This window comes from Leptidea sinapis, chromosome 1 (genome assembly GCF_905404315.1).
Source record: "Leptidea sinapis chromosome 1, ilLepSina1.1, whole genome shotgun sequence".
Lineage (NCBI taxonomy): Eukaryota > Metazoa > Arthropoda > Insecta > Lepidoptera > Pieridae > Leptidea > Leptidea sinapis.
The window spans coordinates 3,191,929-3,212,791 of NC_066265.1; the positions used below are offsets into that span (position 1 = coordinate 3,191,929).

Consider the following 20,863-nt stretch of genomic DNA (forward strand, 5'->3'; position numbering starts at 1 on the left):
TTTCGTTACGGAATTTCTGGATTCGGTCTCCAAGCTCAAGGCCTGCGATAGAAGCTATGCAATAGCTTAAAAAAATAAAACAAATATTAAAAGCACCAATCTCTCAAAAAATATTTTTTCGAATCTCTCTCCGTTACCGATCCTTCCCTTCAAGTTTAGTTTGTTAATGTTAAATTAGCCAAGAATATAAAAAGTATTGAATACCTAGTATATCCCTTGTTGAAAATATATGCAAAAATTGACAAGGCTGTATGGTCTATGACCCTTGCCTGGCCTTGATGAAACGGATTGCATTAAAAAACTATATAATATTTTGAGTTTTGACTTTTAGCTTCAAAAGTTGAAGCCAACGGATGCATGGAATGTGCGAGCCAAACTCTCCAAAAAAAAAAATTAAGAATATTGAGGTTATTTTACTGTTTTTACTTTTTAGTAGTTAGTACTTAGTAGGTATAAAATTATAAATCAAAATATTATATTCCTTGAGGTAAATGTAACACAATAATTGAATTTTATTTCTATACTAAGTTAGTACTTGTGTAAGATCAAAAGTTTTTATTAAATTTCTTTATTTACATTTATATGTATATAGTAAAATAAACAAGATGATAGAAATGCATCTTGAAGTTTTTGTATATTGTGAATTTAAATGTGAAACTGTATTGTGAAACTTCAACTGAAAATATTTTAAAGTAAACAATGATTAACCAAGAGTGGGGTTTTTGTGATCTTTCTGTGAGTAAGGACTATGACCTAAAAAAATTGAAGATTTTATCAGGTCTCGGATACAATACTATTGCTATTGACACTCGTGTAGAAGAAGTTGTTGAGGAACCCAAGAAAAAAAAGAAAAAAGGTGATACTAAGGAAGTAATTGATTACATACCACCTCCGATTGAAATTCCTACTGAACTGATAAACAACAAGTTACAAATATTACGAAGAGTCACAGTGGAGTTTTCTGATTCGAGTATAACTGTAAAGCTTAATAAGTCTGAAAATTTGAAAAAATATGACATACTTGCTGTTATTCCAAAAACTTTACAGGCTTTTCACTATGCATGTGGGACTCTAGATGCCGATATTATTACATTTGAGCCAGAATCGAAAATACCATTTAAAGTATCTCGTAAACTTTACAGACTTGCTGTTGAACGTGGTGTTTACTTCGAATTAATGTACTCTCCAGCAATTAAAGACACAACATCTAGGAAAAACATAATAAGCACCGCACACAACTATCATGCTGTAGGAAAGTCTAAGAATATAATTATAACAAGTTGGGCTGAGAATCATTTACAAGTTAGAGGTGTTCACGATGTTGTTAACCTGGGCTTCATCTTTGGTCTCAACAGCAATAGTGGATTAGAAGCTATTAGAAATAACCCTAGAAAGTTAATTCTTAAAAGTATAGGAAGAAGATGTGGGAAACATTATATGGATGTTACTTCGGTAGATATTTCAGAAAATAAAGAACTACAAAATTAATTATGACTTGTTTATTTCCAATAAATGATCAATATACTTTATAAATTTAATGTTACATTTTACAAATTTATTATGAACTTATATTTTATTATTATTGGTTCTTTTATATTCTTTCATAGGATTATTATTTTTTACTTATATCCTCATTTACAAATGTCTCTTCATTTGAATCAGTCTTGTCTCTCTTATCTATAACAAAAGACCTATCTATTGATGCTCTTGATATTAATCTTGCGGTCGGTGATGGTTCCTCAGGTGCTGTGAAGATGTCCATTAGCCATTTGAACCTAACAAATTTAAAAGGTTACAAATATTAATCTCATTTTATGTGATAGATGATATCTTATAGCTTGACAGAAACCACTGTATAACTTAGTAACTAAATATAGTTAGAAACATGTGGGACAAGGCAGGTGCCATTATAAGCCAATCCATAGTCAACACTATTCTCATTTTTATGACATACATGGACCAGACAAGTAGGCTGTTCAGTTGTTGGTAATTGATCAGTTGCATGCATTGGTTTTCTAGCAAGGTAGGCACTGTAGATCTAACTAGTTGTAGTGATGCTTTAGTCTGACAGTATCACATAAGTTGTATGAAACACTGCTTGCTTCAAATATGCATTCTGAAGACTGACTACTGTAGGCGGTAAATTAACTTTAAAATTAGTGCTATATTTAATTAGGTTCATAGCGAGGTAGGCACTGCCCAATTGCCTATATGATATGCATGCCCCTGTAATTGATACACCCTGCACATTACAATACAGTGCCACTCAGGATTCTTAACAAACCAAAAATTCTGCCACAACAATTGCTCTCCTCACCTAGAGACATAAGATGTTAAGTCTCATTTGCCCAGTTTTTTCACTAGCTATGGCACCCAACCGAAAAACACAATAATGCTTACAAATTACTGCTTTACGGTAGAAAATGGCGCCTTTGTGGTACCCATAAGATAGCCGGCATCCTATGCAAAGGTCTCCCATTTGTATATCTAGAGATTAGTCCAGCATTTGTAGTTTTCTTGTTAAATATTTTTTCTTTGTTATTGATTCAAATGCTTTATTCATGGTTATTACAAGTTACAAATTTACTAATCATTGTAGTTGATTAAAATGTTCTTATAAATATAAAAAGCTATCTAAACTTTGAAATATTGTAAGATCTGTATGATAATATTGATCTCTAATAAACAAACTCATGCCTTCCCCATATATTTCCTAACACTCTGTACAGTGGTTTCCATCAAACTATAGTTAGCATCACACTTCTCATCAAATTTTCTTTTTTCTTGAGATTATCACATTGATGAATAGTATGAATGACATTAGTAAGCTTGCATAATGATAGTTAATTTGAATGACTGGTTTTTGGTATCTAACTTAGTTGTATCCCTAAATAATTATAAGTATATTACATATATATAGGAAAAATAGAAAACAAAAGTTACGTTTACTACAGCTTTGTTATTATTGGTTAGTTTTTATACTTTCCTAGGAAAATTTAGTTGATAAAAATATGTGGGTAGGTATAAGTTACCCGAAGAAATTTACAATTAATATATACATTTTATTGTTTCTCTAAAAGGTATAAAGCACTATTACTTAGGAGAAAATGATTTTGGCACCTTATTGCTTATATCTGCATTCAATAAAATCAAATGTTAAATCTGCCAAAATATGACTTCTACAATATCAGACACTCCAATATTAACCCACATTATTTGAAGTAAATAAAACACCTATTCAGTTTATAATATATTTTCAAATACAATCACACAGATTGAGGATAATACAAATTGTACAAAATTCACACTCAATTATATTTGTATTGAAAACCAAAAATCAAACACACACTTGGTATATCCATTATAACAATAATATAAATTTATTACTTCCTACTACATTTGCATAAAACATCTACTTGCTCTATTTAAGCAGGTATACATACAATTTATTAATTATCATTTTATAAAACCGTATCTGTGGCAATAACAATTTCTCATCAAAAGCTGCACAGCATATTTCATAAGATCTAAGTAATACTAAAGGCAAAATTCGTTTAAATATTTATAACTTCATTGTGTCAAAGCCGAAATTAGTAGAATTATAATTAAAACTCTTAAAATGTATATATCTGATATTAATTTTTGTCTATCAATACTATTATCATTAATTATCAATTGAACAGGATAAGTCAGTGAAAAATGTATATGTTACTTTGTCATTCATTCTGGAATATTCTAAGCAGTTTACAAATGAAGATCTCAATAGACTAGAAATAACATTTAGCTTAAGCCTCCATTTTTCTTAATCTAATTTTGAAGTTTCTTATTTCACAGGAATCGTAAATTAAACCAGACACTAGTGTGATCTCATCAATGAAACATAAGATAATAAAAATTTAACACATAAATAAAATTAATATTCTAACCTTAAATTCAATGTCATTTGTAAAATAAATGCAATAATTATAATGTTATTAAATTAATTTGGATGATTAATAATTAAATTTCAAAGCATTATTATAGCTATAGAAGTGAAAGAAAAATATTTTTGAGCATTTAAGTATATATAAAAATTCCACAATACTACGTTCTAAACACATTAAATAGCTTTGTACAAAGAGATTGTTACACTCCTTGTCATGTCATGTGTCAGTATTTTTCTTCAACTTCTAAAGTCAATGAGTGATGTTAAAACAAAATGAGCACAGATAATCAATATCAAAATTAACAGTCTTAAATATGTCTTTTTCAATTCTATATTTATGAATATCGTAATGGCCAATTAACAAATTAAAAAACTAATTTATATCGGACCAAATAAAATGACCACACAGTTAATAATCTCGGGATATAAAAAACTGTAACTAGTGCTCAAACTCAGTCTCATTATACAATTCATTATAAATAATCAATTTCTTTCCTCAATAACTCAGTCCATAAAACAGAAAAATAAATAATAACAATGAATAAGGGGTATTCAAAATGGTCTGCTAACTTTAAACAGCCGCTTAGGAGTGTTTTTTCTCATTCTGACTTAGGTCAATAGAAGAAGACAGAGTGAGAATTAGCAATGCTTTTATTAAGCAGACTATTATGAATAAGGGGGATAAATATTGGAGACTTACTCCAATTAAGAATAAATTTTTAAAAACTAATCAAAACTTTAAAATTTAAAACTAAGTTACAATAAAATGTTTTAATTATTTTATTTTTGCTTTTTTTATTTATTTTTCATTGATATGAAATCATTTGGTATATATTCCTACACATTACAGCACAATACATTTATATGGCAATTATTGATAATATATAAACATACTACTTGGAACATTAATTTATGGCAAGTCATAACTAATCAATAATAAATAGGTAAAATAATCATATTTAAAACCCAACATTAATTTCACAATATTTTGGTTCAGACAGGAGTTTTTAAAACTGTAAATAAATTCATAATCTCATTGGTAACGAGAATTTTTACAATAATTATTGTATCAAAAACACATATCACAACCAAATAATAAATAATTTGTCACAAATGTATGTACAATTAATAATTTCTAAAGGGATTTATTTCATAGCTTTGTTAGGGTGGGGGGAGGTTTTGTAAGTAAATAAATAGACGAAAATATGCTTTACTTTTGTGGACTTTGACGTCATCTAAAGACACAGTATACATACTTATACCCCACTATTTTTTCCCACCTAGAATTTCATAGCTCTTAAAACATAACACAACACACTCAATATATTTGACAAGGGTGTTTGTGTAACAGTGTTTTATTAAAACAGGTTTAAGATTTCATATAAACATGAGTATATTCATTCAATCCTTGTCCCATTTAACGAATGACCTAGGGATACATATCACAATCAATGATGGATATATATACCAGAAAGAAACCGTTGAGTAAACCGGGTACCAAGGAAATAGTTTGAATGAAAGTATTTCTGGGACACGCTAGGAGCTCTGCCAGCCTCTATTGGAAATAATTATCGTGTTTCTCATCAACAAGGTTCCATGCACCTTTTTGTCTATGTATATTTTAAACAATTTGTTATATTTTTAAAGAGATAGTTTTAGAAGTGACCTTCTAGGATTAATACACAAATAAAATTTTGTTTCCAAATTTTATTTGTGTATTTATATTTTTCTATGAAGTATGGTCTTTTTTTTCTCACAGTCTATTGATCGACTAATCAATACTGTTGGGGCTGATTGCAGATACTATACCTAATAATAATAAAATATATATTTTTAACTCCTCAACGCAAGAATCTGTTTGTTTTCTTCTCTGTATATAATATTAACCGATTATGACATGTTTTTTTTTAGTTATTGAGGAAAGAAACGCAATGCGCGACCGTGTTTACGTTCTCTACCAACCTGTTGTAGAGCTCCCGGCGCACGCTGGCTGTGAACTTGTTGATGAGACACAGACTCACGGTGGCCGCGAATATCGCGTTGTACAGTAACACTAGCTTGAAGTTGCCGAGCCACTCGATGCGACCAAACTCGCCCAGGAGATCGAAATTCGTAATACCTACAAATTACCGAGATAAACATAATATTTAGTTTTACTTGAATTATTTGGTTAAAATCATCTCAGTCAGGAGTCAAGATATTTGGTTGGTTTTATATGTACTTACGCGTATTTTTCGCGCGCACACAAACATATAAAATTAACAGGATTGGTGGTTTCTAAGTGTTTCTTAAATTATCTTCGTAACTATTGTGGAGACTATACACTATTATGGAGTGTATACATCTCTTCATACTCCAAAAACAAAAAATTAATGAACAAAGTTATTGTTCTTTACTCTTGGGTTGAATTCAAAGATTTTGACAAAATTACTTGCAAATAATCAATCTTAGAGTCATCGACACTATTTTTATTTTCTTTGTTTTTATTAAATTTACAGAAACAATACTAACATGAAGTCAGATTATTTTTTATAATATGACCGATTTATTGTATTACAAGAACTGTTATAATGTAGTCTGTGGTTGTTTGTCATGCACAAGGCACTTCACTAACGGCCGTTCCCAATATACTATCTACAGATAGAGATAAATTAGTACCTTCTACTGTGAGTAATTAGCTGTCAATAATCTGAGACTGTCCCAATATATCCGATAAGTCATTCTTATCGCCTTATATTGCGACGCGTGAATTGCAATTTTCATACAAACTTCTATCGCTGGTAAGCTATACGTCGTCCTATTGACAGACAGCGTGTACGGATAAGATGATTAATTAGCGTCGATGAGTTCATTGGGACAGAAAAGTCAACGATAGTTGTTACGATTTTTATCTCAAGTAAGAGACTGAATATTGGGAACGGCCGTAAGTGGGCGCGTGGGCGTTATCCGTCAATAAACTACGACAATACTGACGTATATTATTCCGAAAAATTACGGTTAATTATAGGCGTGAGCTTTCAAACAGTAAATAAACCGTTGGAGATACTTTAATAGGTAACTGGTAACATATAAATACATTTTTTTTATGGAATAGGAGGACAAACGAGCGTACGGGTCACCTGGTGTTAAGTGATCACCGCCGCCCACATTCTCTTGCAACACCAGAGGAATCACAAGAGCGTTGCCGGCCTTTAAGGAAGGTGTACGCGCTTTTTTTGAAGGTACCCATGTCGTATCGTCCCGGAAACACCGCACAAGGAAGCTCATTCCACAGCTATGTAGTACGAGGGAGAAAGCTCCTTGAAAACTGCACTGTGGAGGACCGCCACACATCCAGATGGTGGGGATGATGTCGGGATGGGGGGAGGGTGTCGTGCGAAGGTGGAATTCGGCGGCAGGAATCAGGTTAAACAGCTCTTCGGAACACTCCCCGTGATAAATGCGGTAGAAGACACACATAACAAAGATTATCGAGTCACCTAATATCTTGACAAGCAATGGCTGCGCCGTGGAATGCGCGAGAAGCAAGGCACACAGTGCAATGATCCTGGTGAGAGGCGTACGGCGCGCGCGAGGAAGCAGCCGGAGCGCGCCCATTGGAGTACTGAGACCGGTCAGCGAGGCCGCGTGCAGGTACAGGATGAGGAAGGCTTCCAGGGTGGCTCCCGCCCAGCCCAGCTTCGACAGCGACGCTATACCCAGGGTGAATTGCTGGAAACAATATGAAACAGGTCAGCTGCAAGTCGGGCACACTTCGGGCAAATTCAATGATGTGACATCACTTGTTGAAAGTAAAACTATCACCCATTCCAAAACGAATGCCTCAGACCTGAGAAGAATGGGCGCAACAAACTGAACGGGCTTTTTTTTTAATAAAAAAATATGTTTACAAAGTAATATTGTACAATTATTAAACTTATAATTTAATAGCCTGAGGGCGGTCGCTCCATTCATAATCTGTGGTATCATTAAGAAAGTCATTTATGTTATAGTAACCTTTACCACACAAAGGGTTTTTAACAATTCTTTTGAAAAACGTAATCGTACAAGTTGCAGTTATATTACACCTAAGGGCGTGCATTCCATATATAATATAATATTGACACACTTTTCACACAAATTATCTTGCCCCGAGTTAAGCATATATAGCCTGTGTTACAATACAATGATATATTTAATACAATATACTTACTTAAACATACATAAATTCATATAAACATACATAAATACATTTAAACATTCATGACTCGGAAACAAACATCTATATTCATCATATAAATGCTTGCACCTACCGGGATTCGAACCCGGGACCTCTAGCTTAGAAGTATATTTATAAATATTATATAGGCAATAAGGCAATGCCTACCTTAATAAGAACCTATATTAAAATATAGCACTAGATCCGACAGACATTGTTCTGTAAATAATTAACAAAATACTGTTTTTTTATGAAATTCTCAATAATATTTCATAACATGAAGTATTATTTCATAAAATATACTCACTGATGTTATAAAAAAAAATATTTCACAGCAGAACTGTCAAACCGTGCGTCAATAAATTCTCTCATAGAAAATATGTCCATACAAAACAATATTGGTAACTATCCTATCTCTCAAGTTGGACTAAACTGCTCTCCATGAAGTAATTGTCCATTAAAATCCGTTCATTAGTTTAGGAGTTCACGGGGAACAAACATGAGGGCAATGGATTATATATATTAGAGATTATATAGACTAGTAGAAATGTTAATACAGTTCCGTCATTCTATAACCAAACATCTATTGGACACCCACCCAGTAAGTTTTACCTTACGCTTAATACCTAGTATAATCTTTGGTAACTGATTGACAACTTATTTACAAAACTTTTCGCCAAAGTTATACTACCACAGAAAAAGGCAGGCTATTTAAATAGATGTATGGTTCCAAAAACATGGATTCAACAGCGTTATGTAAGATTGCCTACTGGCGAATCACTGACTATGACAAGTACTGACAAATTATTACTGAAACTACATGCGAAACACAAATATCTTTAATATTTAGACCTCAAAACTGGCGACTAAAAAAAAATAATGCACGCAGGGGCACCACACCTACTACTACACTACACTAACTGGGTACTTTTAAAATAATTTTGTAAACAAATAAAATTTGAAAAACAAAATTTTATGAACGATACGGTCATTGAATAAGCCACAACCTGAGAGTTGAACAAAGCAAACAGAATTTTATAACGAGGCGGTACTCGTACGGTTAGCTCAGTGGTTTAGAGCACCGGCACGGAACGCCGAAGGTCGTGGGTTCGAATCCCGCATCGTTCATAAAATTTAGTTTTTCAAATTTTAATTGTGTATTAATCCTAGAAGTGAGGGTTATCACTTTAAAACATAACAAATTGTTTAATTTTGTAAAATTAATTTAATATTTAAGTTGCATGGCGGCTATTTTGGAAAACACCATCTTAATCCCTTTGTATATTAATTTTAAAAGTCATCACCGATCAGCTTGATTCTTTGGCGTAGAGATGTTTTAGAGAGATTCTCTCTGCATCTTTTACTGCATCTATCACGGGGAGTGCTCGGGTTGATATCAGCACCGGATGTTACGTGAAAATGCTAAATACCACCCGCATCAGGTTAATATCTGGCATTCCACAACAGCGTATTATGCAAGAAATTTCCAGCCCCGCACAGCCACTTTGTGGAATCAATCACCGGCTGCTGTTTTCCCGAACCGATACGACTTAGGAAGTATACTCCCACCTTAAAGACGACCTGTATAGCCGAGTGGTTAGCGATCCTAGCTACTAAGCTAGAGGTCCTGGGTTCGAATCCCGGTAGGTGCAAGCATTTATATGATAAATATGGATGTTTGTTTCCGAGTCATGGATGTTTAAATGTATTTATGTATGTTTAAGTAAGTATATTGTATTAAATATATCGTTGTCTTGCAATCCATAACACAGGCTATATATGCTTAATTTGGGGCAAGATAATTTGTGTAAAAAGTGTGTCAATATTATAAAAGCCGGCTACATTCTTTTTAAAATCGGGCCATAAATGATAATGAGAGGTAACAAACATACAAAAAGAGTACAGCCCTCCTCCTGTTTTGGGAGTACTTTTGAAAACAAGTGAATCGTCGAAGAAGAGGTAATGCTGTCTTACCCGTGTACTGAGCGGCACAGCCTTGATCCCTATTAGCAGCTCCAGTATGTTCTGCAGCACCATGAGTACTGTGATGGTGGTGAGCGCCAGGAGCAATAGCATCGCCAGCGGATACACCACGTTGCGCTGCAGCGACGACGTATTTCGCTTCTCCTCCACTTCCTAAATGAATCGTAAATTTAGAAAGAATTTACTTATAAGACAGTATAAGTATTAATTAATAATAGTTATTTTTAATACGAATTCAACTAACCAACAGCAAAAACATCTGAAACTATTGCGTATATTTTTCTGTTTTGAGATGACTGCAAATAGGAGAGCGCTTGTGCATTTGTTGTTTGCGCGCGCGCAGTTGTTGCTAGTACGAGTTTCTGGGTAAAGATAGAGTCCGAATACCTACGTAACACTGAAAATATTTAGAAAATGAAAAACGGCTTAATGTAGAAAGTTGCAAATACTTTTATTGTTTTTCGAAGTATTACTCCGTTCCTCTCTACACATCGTCGCATTCGATGGAACTACTGAGAAAATCAGTGGGCCTATTCTTCCTTAGGGGTCTCTTCTATGGCATTTTAGTACGCTTTCACCGCATCTTCAGGGCTCGTAAAGCGAATACCTCGAATTTTATCTTTAGTTCTTGGGAATAAATAAAAGTTTCAGGGCGCCAGGTCAGGACTGTATGGGGGATGACTCATTATCTCGACACCTGCCATAATCAAATTTTCAACAGTCCGTTTTGCGGAGTGCGCTGAGTCGTGGTGAAGGAGGATCCTGCTTCAAGGGCGCTGCTGTCGAATTTTTTCCAAGACAACAGGCAAACAGCGACTGAAATACCAGTCTACAGTAACTGTCCTTCCATCTTCTAGCACAACTGTCGCGAAATGACCTTTCCGACCAAAGAATGAGGCAATCTTTTTTCCTTGACTTGTTCCTTTCTTTACCTTAGTTGGCCGATCCTCGAAATCAAACACCCACTGAGCTGATTGTCTTTTGGTTTTGGGTTCGTAGCAATATATCCAGCTTTCATCACCTGTGATGATGTCAAATACAGCATTTGAGTCACCTCCGTTGAACTTATCTAATATTTGGCGACACCAGTCCATGCGAAGGTGTTTCTGGTCATCGGTTAAAATATGAGGAATCGACCTGGTAAAAAGCTTCCTGACGCCTAAATGTTCGTGTAATATTATTTGAGCTTGACTCATACTAATGCCTAGGCTTGCCCGTATCTGCTGATAGGTCAGTCTATTATCTTCCTCTATCATGCGTCGCACAGCACTGATCATAACTTTGTTGTTGAGTAAGCCCACATCGAGTCATAATAAATCATTTACCGAAATTTTTTTCGCGTTAGGTTCTTTTTCACGTGTAACAAGAGTTTTAGATTTGCCGCCAATTCACAAAAACAAATGACAAATGAATGCAATATACTACATTAGGTTAACAAAGAGTTCTAAAATTGAAATTCAAAAATAATTTTCATTTGCAGTGTTTCTAACTGGCCAGTTTTAAAAATTTTCAGTGTTACCCACGTACAGTAACAGAAGTTCATTCTAGAGCGCCCGAATTGACGCACGCACACAGATACACACTATTTACACGGCTGCTGAGCAATCTTGGGGAGACAAAACTATTGCGGGCCTCGCCGTCTGCGTCGTCAATCTTTTCGTATGTACCAACGCTAGCGTTTCGCCCAGACGTAGATATAAATTTCAAGGAGACCGCTGAGTTAACGCTACTGTCCTATTACTTATTTGTGAAAGAGGTACTAGTGTCGATGAATTAACAATTGCTACCGAAATGATTTGATAATTCCCGATCTGTCGATTCCCGCCACGTCAGCTTTCACTCAGAGATTTTTTCTGAGTTATATTTATCACATAATATCTAAAATCATAATATGTAGTATGACTGATGTGTGATAAGAAACGGCCACTATTTTCTTAACCATTTTACATGGTTTATTATGGCGGAACAATACATCGTTGCATTTATTAAAATTTATTTAATTAATTTTATATTATTTTATACAAATTTATTTAAAAAAATTATTTAATTTAATTTCAGATAGGTTAAAATTAATCGTATTAATGCAACTGTTTATTTTTTGAAGTGATAACTGGAAGAGTAAACCGCTTCGTAACGTAATGCGTTACAGCGCCAGTCTGTCTGGCTTCCTTTTTTCTCACGCATACGGCAGAGTAGGCAGGCTCCTCCTCTCTCACTCTAACCAATTGTTACTTTTATAGTTATTAAATAATGATACTAATAATGTACATCCACAAAATTCTAATGTATCTATATATTCAAGAATTGTAACAATGAATATTTTTTTTTATTCAAAAATGCATTTACTATGTGTGAACATGGAATGCACTTTTTTATGCAATGTCCTTTTATCTTTTTTTTAAATGAAAACAAAGGACGAGATGAGCAGGACGTTAAGCTCATAATTGAGACGCCCTGCCCATTACAATGCAATGTCGCTCAGGATAATTGAAAAAACCCAAAAATTCTGAATGGCACTACAATTGCGCTCGTCACATTGAGATATTAGGTCTCATTTGCCCAGTAATTTCACTAGCTACGGCGCCCATCAGACCGAAACACATTAATGCTTACACATTACTACTTCACGGCAGAAATAGGCGCCGTTGTGGTACCCATAATCTAGCCGACAATGTGTGCAATTTTAATTTAATCAATATTTCAGATTTACCAGCCAGTGTTTACTCATTTTTGGTTCCAAAGAGTTTGCCCTTCATTCTATTTATGTATTGATAGCGTCTCGTACATTGTCTACATACATTCGCAGAACTAATAATTACACTTGCATGTATTCTGATAAGAACTTGCGACGTTTACAATAATAATTATTAGGTACCTATAGTCATAATTTTCATTATTATAACACTAGAAATAAGGGATTGCTTGTAACTAATACTAGTAGGCTTCTTATGATACATAATAGCTTTAAGGGTAAATGTATACACTTCTAAAATAAAGTCCCAGCCACTGTTCAGGCATTATCTATAAATAAATTTAAATGTTTTATAAAAAAATGGCTCTGTCGTAAATCCTATTACTCCACTGCTGAATATCCAAATGATCGGACAGCCTGGGACTAGATTGTTATTATTTTATAGCGATAGAAATGACTGTACAATATTGTATATTCTTTTTTTAAAAGAGCCCAAAAATAGAATCCTGGGAGAATTTCTTGCGCCGCTTCTTCGCTCTCAGAGCGCCATTTGTTTCCTAAGCGGTAGTAGTATCTAGTAGTCATTAGAAATGACATCAAAAATAATTCTAAAGGAATCAATTTTGAGAAAATAAATGCCTTTTATGCCTAATAAAGACAGACATTTTATAATAAGTATATAAGTATTGATAAGTTTTCCAATTAAATTAATGAATACATAAATCATTTCTAAAATATTTAATTTTGATTGTATTATTGCATATTGCACAGCGCGTTAGTAGCGCTCTCTGGGTTTCCACGGAAGACCAGCGTTGTGGATTCTTTCGAAAGCATAACTATGCTGAGGTGGGCGTTTGGCGACCATTGGCGTCATTAGATCATAATTAGAATAGTATAACTTTAAGAACTATTATCAGAATGTATAATGACGTCAATAAACATTTTTTCTTTCATTCTTTAATATTCTTTCATTAAAAATAATACTAATACATACAATTACTAATACCAGTGGGAGGCCCCTTTGCACCGGATGCCGGCTAGATTATGGGTACCACAACGGCGCCTATTTCTGCCGTGAAGCAGTAATGTGTAAGCATTACTGTTTCGGTCGGAAGGGCGCCGTAGCTAGTGAAATTACTGGGCAAATGAGACTTAACATCTTAGTCTCAAGGTGACGAGCGCAATTGTGGTGCCGCTCAGAATTTTTGAGTTTTTCAAGAATCCTGAGCGGCACTGCATTGTAAGGGGCAGGGCGTATCAATTACCATCAGCTGAACGTCCTGCTCGCCTCGTCTTAAAAAAAAAATTAACTAAGTTCCTAGCGGTGTGATAGCTTGAATAATCCGGTATTGAGTATGAAATGTTTATATAAGCCTCTATAAATAATTATAATTTGATTTGGAACACTCTATGTAAATAGTTAATACGACACAGAATACCAATGGCACTCAATATTCATAGGATACACAATATATTTCATCATTGTTATATATTTACTGTTCTACGTTTTAAGCGAAGCGAAAACGGTGCTGTGCTATCGCATCAATACAATGATTCATCGTTAATTATTATTGAAATAAAATGTCTAGACGGAGCATAGCGCTGATAAGTTTAGGCTGCTAATATAATATTATAATAACCGCTCCAAGTGGCTCGGACCGTATAAGCTTTGCTGTATGGATTGGTTAAAATTTAGTGTCATGTCGCAGGCGGAGGGCGGTGGGAGGGGATGAGGGAATGAATGAGATGTCCTCTCTCCCCTGGCACCAATCCCATGAAAAATTAACGCACCATTCTCTTGAAAATCAAAATAATGTAACAATATAGTAGAGGCACTGTTTCGCGGGGCTCATATTAAAAAAAAACTTTCCCCTTTCACCTATCCTGTCCGAGTTGGGGTATGACTCAAATCTGAAGATCGCTTGGCTCGCTTCTACATCCTAAGTTCTTCTTGTGGCGTCTTACACACGATCACGATAACTAAATACACTAACAGCTATCTTCTAAGCACATTTTAGGTTGTTATAAAAACAAACACATAATGATATGTCGAAAATGGTACCCTGGGCAGGCCTGTCTTACTCCCCGTGTAGGTATCGAAATCGTAAGTACTCTCCCCAGCGAGAAGAAATTCAGAAAAAAACCTAAATATGCAGTTATTGGTTTCATATAAATCGAGGGCATGAATCTTTCCACGACTTTCCTCTAAGTCTCGTAGTTTCCAACTTGGCCATCAACTCCCTTCTCGAAAAAACCACCCTGTATATTCTTTGTCCTGGGATCAATTCTGGAGTGCAACTTGAATTCAAAGACGAATGATCGAAATTTAACAATTAAACACGTAAGTTGTTCACGATTATTTTCACTTAAACCGAAATATAAGGTTTATTATTTAATATAATTTTAATTTCATATAATAAGTATTCATTTTTGCGTCTATGTAGATGATGTTATTTGACAATTAAACTCGACCGTTGTTCGATTGAATTCTAGATATTGGCTATCAATGTTCGACCCCCATATGCCATTTGCGTCATTTACGTATTCATTAATTTGAAGTTAGAAACGTTTTTGGAATTTCTCAGAGCTAATACAAATATATGCTAATACTAATATGCTAATACTTCGGTAAAAGTGGAATTTTTCGAATAATATTCCATTAAGCTTATAAAAATCGCTTTATCAATCTTAATTTTATACTTGGAAAATTGAAATGATAATGGGAAATAATAAAAACAAACAAAAAAGCGTGGAGCACTGGCACAGATAAGTAATAGTCTATACACTATACAGTCAGCTGCTGCGAACTATAGGCGCCGCACGACCGTCACGCGACATGCAACACACAGACGAAAAAGTTTGAGACGATGTAACAAAAATTTCACTTTAAAACTTTCTCAAAGCTTTTATACAAGCGCATCCTAATCTCGTTTTCGATCGTACTCCGTCTATAATATTTATAGGCAAGACAAACCAAGATTTTAATCGTTCAAATGCATTAGCAATAGTCTGTAACAAATGTCTGATATGCAGTATAATAATATACAAATGATTTAAGTTTTCTTTAGTATGAATTCCGCCAATAGATACTCTTGGAGTAGCGTGCCAGATTTTAGCGAGACAACACGTCCTGAGGATGCCTCGTGCAGAGGCGAAACACGTGTCGAATTGTTTTAGAAACAAATATTGGCGGAATTAACACTAAAGAATACTTAAATCATTTGTATAATTATAGATTTCCGCAAAGTAACGCCTAATTCATTTTTTTTTTTTTAGTATAATAATATGTATACAACATCCATACGAACATAATATATTCTTAGTTAGATTTAGGCACGATAATGACCTAACACGCCGCCTTCAACGAATGTTATATTGCTTATCTGATTAATTATTAATTAATTAGATAATACGTCATATCATATAATAATATTACTGTACACGATATATAATTATTAGTGGTGTCCATAATGTACTAAAACCTTGATACTATTAAAAGAAATTCAGAAAATAAAATAGAATCTAATCGGCCATCCTTAAGGCGACACTAAATGCTAGCGACCTTGAGCGATATGATGGCTGCCGGCCCGCCATCTATGTAACAAAGCCAATATTTTCAAAATTCATGCGTGGAAAACAGATTATATGCTTACAATCCTCGTTATTCACTACTAATCTGAATAAATGAACCTACACAAAAAAGTACAAGCTATAAGAATAACTTTTCTGAGAGAAGTACCAAAAAAATAAGTCACGTCATGCCAAAAAACTTGTTTAACTTCAAAGAAATGTGGTAGTTCAAAAAGGCTCGGCAGTGTTAACTATAACCAACAGCAAGCATTAGCAACCTACAAATAAGACTAAAAGATATGTGTAACAGGATTAAGTAGTGTTCATAGCTCGAAATGCTATACTTTCACAACAAAACTTGTCTAAAAACACCATGTTTGCGTGTTTTCTGCTTACTCTTCGCCTTAAATTACGTCACACGACTTTCATGATCTTTTGAACTTTTGAGTGTAATATCACATATTTCGCAATTTAATATTCAGAAATCTATGTTTCATTAAACAAAGGCACAAAGATTAAATAGACATAAAAAAATAACAATTATAGAAATATAATGATAGTATTTACTTTGAGTTTAGTGTTGTTTTGATATATAATATATATTTTTGAAAAAATGTGATGGCACAAAATTTGGGACCATGTCAAATGTCACACTTCATCGCCCCCCTCCCTCGCCATAACGTGTGACGTAATTTATGGGTGGACTCTTAATTACTTTACCAAAATATCGCAGAGCACAAAAATAATGCCTTGTACAAGGCAATTTGTGATACCTTACGGCTTAGATCATTACTGAAAAATTCGGATTTTTTCAAACAAAATACTAGGCTAAGAAATGGATAGGAAATATGAATCCGACGATTTGTACCACTCGCATCAAACCAATAGATAATTTATACGTCTAGATCGAGTCTCTTCCTGTTAGACCACCGATATAAACACGCCCGGGATATTAGTTTAGTGTGCGTGACAAGCTACGTCTTACACTCGCGATTTGTATGTCAGTGTTAGTGTGCGTGCATTGCTCTAAATAGGGGATAATTGTCAATCTCAATTTTTTTCCATCATTTATATAATGATCTAAGTATGCATGTTTTTCCTCATCTGGTTGTAGGTATTGTTCTTTAAGTTTGATTTTGGGGTAGGTTTTTTTTGGGCAATTTCATACTTACGCCATAATGAACCAATATTAACAAATATAAGGGTGCTTAAAAACGCTTAAAACCATTAGTTTCTGTGAATTCTCCCAGAACTCAAAGCAAAAGTAAAAACCCGATCAGATCAAACTCTTTGTGTGGGTATGCGTGATTTGCTCAAAATAGAGTTAAGTTCTAAAGTCTATTTTTATCGACGTTTTCACAGCTGTCATAGTCTATCTAGTTCTAATGTAATCGAGTTCTACTTCAATGGTGAAATCGGGGCTAAGTCGGTTTCATCTAATATATAAAATTCTCGTGTCATGGTGTTAAACATTGAACTCCTCCGAAATGGCTTGACCGATTCTCATGAAATTTTGAATGCATATTGGGTAGGTCTGAGAATCGGACAACATCTATTTTTCATCCCCCTAAATGTTAAGGGTGGTCCACACGACATTTATTTTTTTATTTTTTTGACTTTTTTTTTTAAATTTGTTTGATTATGAGTCAGCATCAAAAAATACATACAACTTCAAATTTACACCCATCTACGATCAACAGTTACTTTTGTATCGCGATTTTAATATCGGCAATACAACGTTTGCTGGGTCAGCTAGTCTATCTATAAAATATTTAAAACTAACCTTCCTCTTAGTTACCACTCGGTGGAGCCTCTCATTGAGACCTGCTTGCAGGGCGCCGTTCCTGAGCCTCAAGAGAGGAACATCTTTGCCCTGGAACACTGGGGTTTCCTTGGTGGTGCTGAAGCTGAGTTCAACAGGCGCTGACACTTCCCCACGCTCTGGGTACATGGGCTCGGGCGATATGTAGCCACCACCTGAAAGCATGGAGATGAAACTATACTGTCTTGTTTTTTTTTATGACAATAAGGGACAAAAAGGGGATCAAAATAGCCGTCGAATTTCCAGAAATGTGTACATTTATTTGCGCAATGTGTAAGTGGAACTGCAGTGGAAAAAGTTTGCGCTTATTGATGGTTATTTTATATGCCAATAAAGGAAGAGACGAGCAGGACGTTCAGCTGATGGTAATTGATACGCCCATTACAATGCAGTGCCGCTCAGGATTCTTGAAAAACCGAAAAATTCAGAGCGGCATTACAATTGCGCTCGTCACCTTGAGATATAATATGTTAAGTCTCATTTGCCCAGTAATATCACTAGCTACCGACTTAAAACCTATCAATATGAATTATAGAATGTTATTAATATTAAAGGTAAAGGTTTGCTTAGGACGTGTATTATATTATATTTATAGTTATTTGATACTATTCAGTCTTTGAAGTCGGTTTTTTTAAACGTAGTTTTCTTTTGTAAATAGATTTTTAAAGTACCGTGTTAGAGTTTTGTGATGGTAATAGATGAAAATAGAAACATTTATGTTAAAATATGAGAAAGTTTAGCATGTGCAGTATCGCACGTATAGTATCGTATCGTATATGTCACTTCATTTTTGACTATGAAAATAGCGCTACAGTGTGAAGGTGAACGGTTGACGGTGAAAGTTTGACATTATTGTGTCGCGGTACTGTGACATTGTTAAGCGAATTTACATCTCATCAGCAACAACAAGTGACATGCCAGACGAAATCGCAATTCAATAGTTGTTTAACTAAATAAGGACTTAACGTGGATATGTGACTAACAAGCTGGCGGTTTTGGTCGCCTAGTTTTCTTTTATTTTTTTAATGACAATAAGGGACGAGCAGGACGTTCAGCTGATGGAAATTGATACATCCTGCCCATTATAATCCAGTGGCGCTCAGGATTTTTGAAAATCCCCAAAAATTCTGAGCAGCAATACAATTGCTCTCGTCGCCTTGAGACAAAAGATGTTAAGTCTCATTTGCCCAGTAATTTCACTAGCTACGGCGCCCTTCAGACCGAAACACAGTAATGCTTACACATTACTGCTTCACAGCAGAAATAGGCGCCGTTGTGGTACCCGTAAATAGTGTGTTATCCACAGAACCCGACTTCAACAAACTCTCTGCATGCGATTTGATTTGTTTTTTATTTTTTTATGACAATAAGGAACGAGACGAGCAGGACGTTCAGCTGATGGTAACTGATACGCCCTGCCCATTACAATGCAGTGCCGTTCAGGATTCTTGAAAAACCCAAAAATTACGGCGCTTATTTGCGCCGTGAAGCAGTAATGTGTAAGCATTATTGCGTTTCGGTCTGAAGGGCGCCGTAGCTAGTGAAATTACTGGGCAAATGAGACTTAACATCTTATGTCTCAAGGTGACGAGCGCAATTGCAGTGGGGCTCAGAATTTTTGGGTTTTTCAAGAATCCTGAGAATCCTGCATTGTATTGGGCAGGACGTGCCAATACCATCAGCTGAACGTCCTGCTGGTCTCATCCCTAATTTACATTTAAAAAAATCGGTACGTGCAACTGACTAACACTAATATGATAAACCTTCAAGTAGAAGTAGATATTAGTAATATCTACTTCTACTTGAAGGTTTTATCACGTCATTCTTTCATTTTCTTGTGAACATAACGTATACCCGTCATAAATAATTATAATACCAATGAAGATAATGTGTTGCCCCAACTGCTCCCAATATAGTTCATTCGGCTATGTGTAACGGACGTAGTCCAACCCAATAATTTGTCTTTGTATCGGAGCATAGACCGTATCAGCTGCAACATTCTATCCACATATTAATATACACAATGTGAGCGAACACCAAGGACAATTATTTCAATATTAAATTATGTGGTCGACGGTAATATCGATCTGATCATGTTGAGACTCACACAACTAGGGTTGCCAATCGTACTCAACTTTACTTATATACATTACTTAATAAAGTATCCTATTTTCCATGTAGCTGTACTAAATAATATACATTTGTCTATGTAGCATAATATGTTAGCCATGCCATTAACATAACATGAAAAAAGACTTTGTATTTAATGAACTACATATTACTGGTTAGTACACAAAGCAGAATTTTGTCACACGCACACATACACACGATTTACACGGCCGCTAAGCAATCTTGGGAAGAAAAAACTATTGAGTGCCACGCCCTGCGCCGCTTTCCGAGTTAAATTAGCTGAGCCGCGGCGTCGACAATATTTTTGTATACATACTTATTTCGGTACATGTGCCAACCCTTATTTGCCAGAAACTGTCATAACCATAATGTTAACACCAGGAACAGTTATAAACTGAAGATGCCTACTACTCGGCTAAGTCGAGTAAGTAAGTCTTTTGTGGGGCGATGTATACGTTTTTACAACAAGATCCTAGAAAATGTTCAAAACAAAAGTATTACGTTATTCAAAAGAATTGTTAAAAAACGTTTGTGTGGTAAAGG

At 34.8% G+C, this 20,863-nt stretch overlaps 2 protein-coding genes across 2 annotated transcripts in view; one reads left to right on the forward strand and one right to left on the reverse strand.

Moving 5' to 3' along the window:
• The first annotated feature begins 409 nt into the window (after positions 1 to 409).
• On the forward strand, positions 410 to 1,527 carry LOC126968974 (ribonuclease P protein subunit p30). The gene is made up of 2 exons (XM_050814236.1): positions 410 to 487; positions 593 to 1,527. Exon 2 carries the CDS (start codon positions 700 to 702, stop codon positions 1,486 to 1,488), a length of 789 nt encoding a protein of 262 aa, XP_050670193.1. The 5' UTR covers positions 410 to 487; positions 593 to 699; the 3' UTR covers positions 1,489 to 1,527.
• LOC126968746 (protein Lilipod) overlaps positions 1,485 to 20,863 on the reverse strand; it is a 57,867-nt gene continuing 38,488 nt past the window's right edge. Inside the window, exons 6-10 of the mRNA XM_050813861.1 lie at positions 18,152 to 18,345; positions 10,098 to 10,259; positions 7,405 to 7,636; positions 5,888 to 6,044; positions 1,485 to 1,775 (exon numbers count right to left, since the gene is read on the reverse strand). Of these exons, the coding sequence (XP_050669818.1) occupies positions 1,613 to 1,775; positions 5,888 to 6,044; positions 7,405 to 7,636; positions 10,098 to 10,259; positions 18,152 to 18,345 (908 nt within the window). The 3' untranslated portion in view covers positions 1,485 to 1,612. The remainder of the gene's footprint in view (positions 1,776 to 5,887; positions 6,045 to 7,404; positions 7,637 to 10,097; positions 10,260 to 18,151; positions 18,346 to 20,863) is intronic.

Coding starts and splice junctions, on each gene's coding strand:
- LOC126968974 (XM_050814236.1), top strand. CDS start 700: ATGATTAACCAAGAGTGGGGTTTTTGTGATCTTTCTGTGAGTAAGGAC.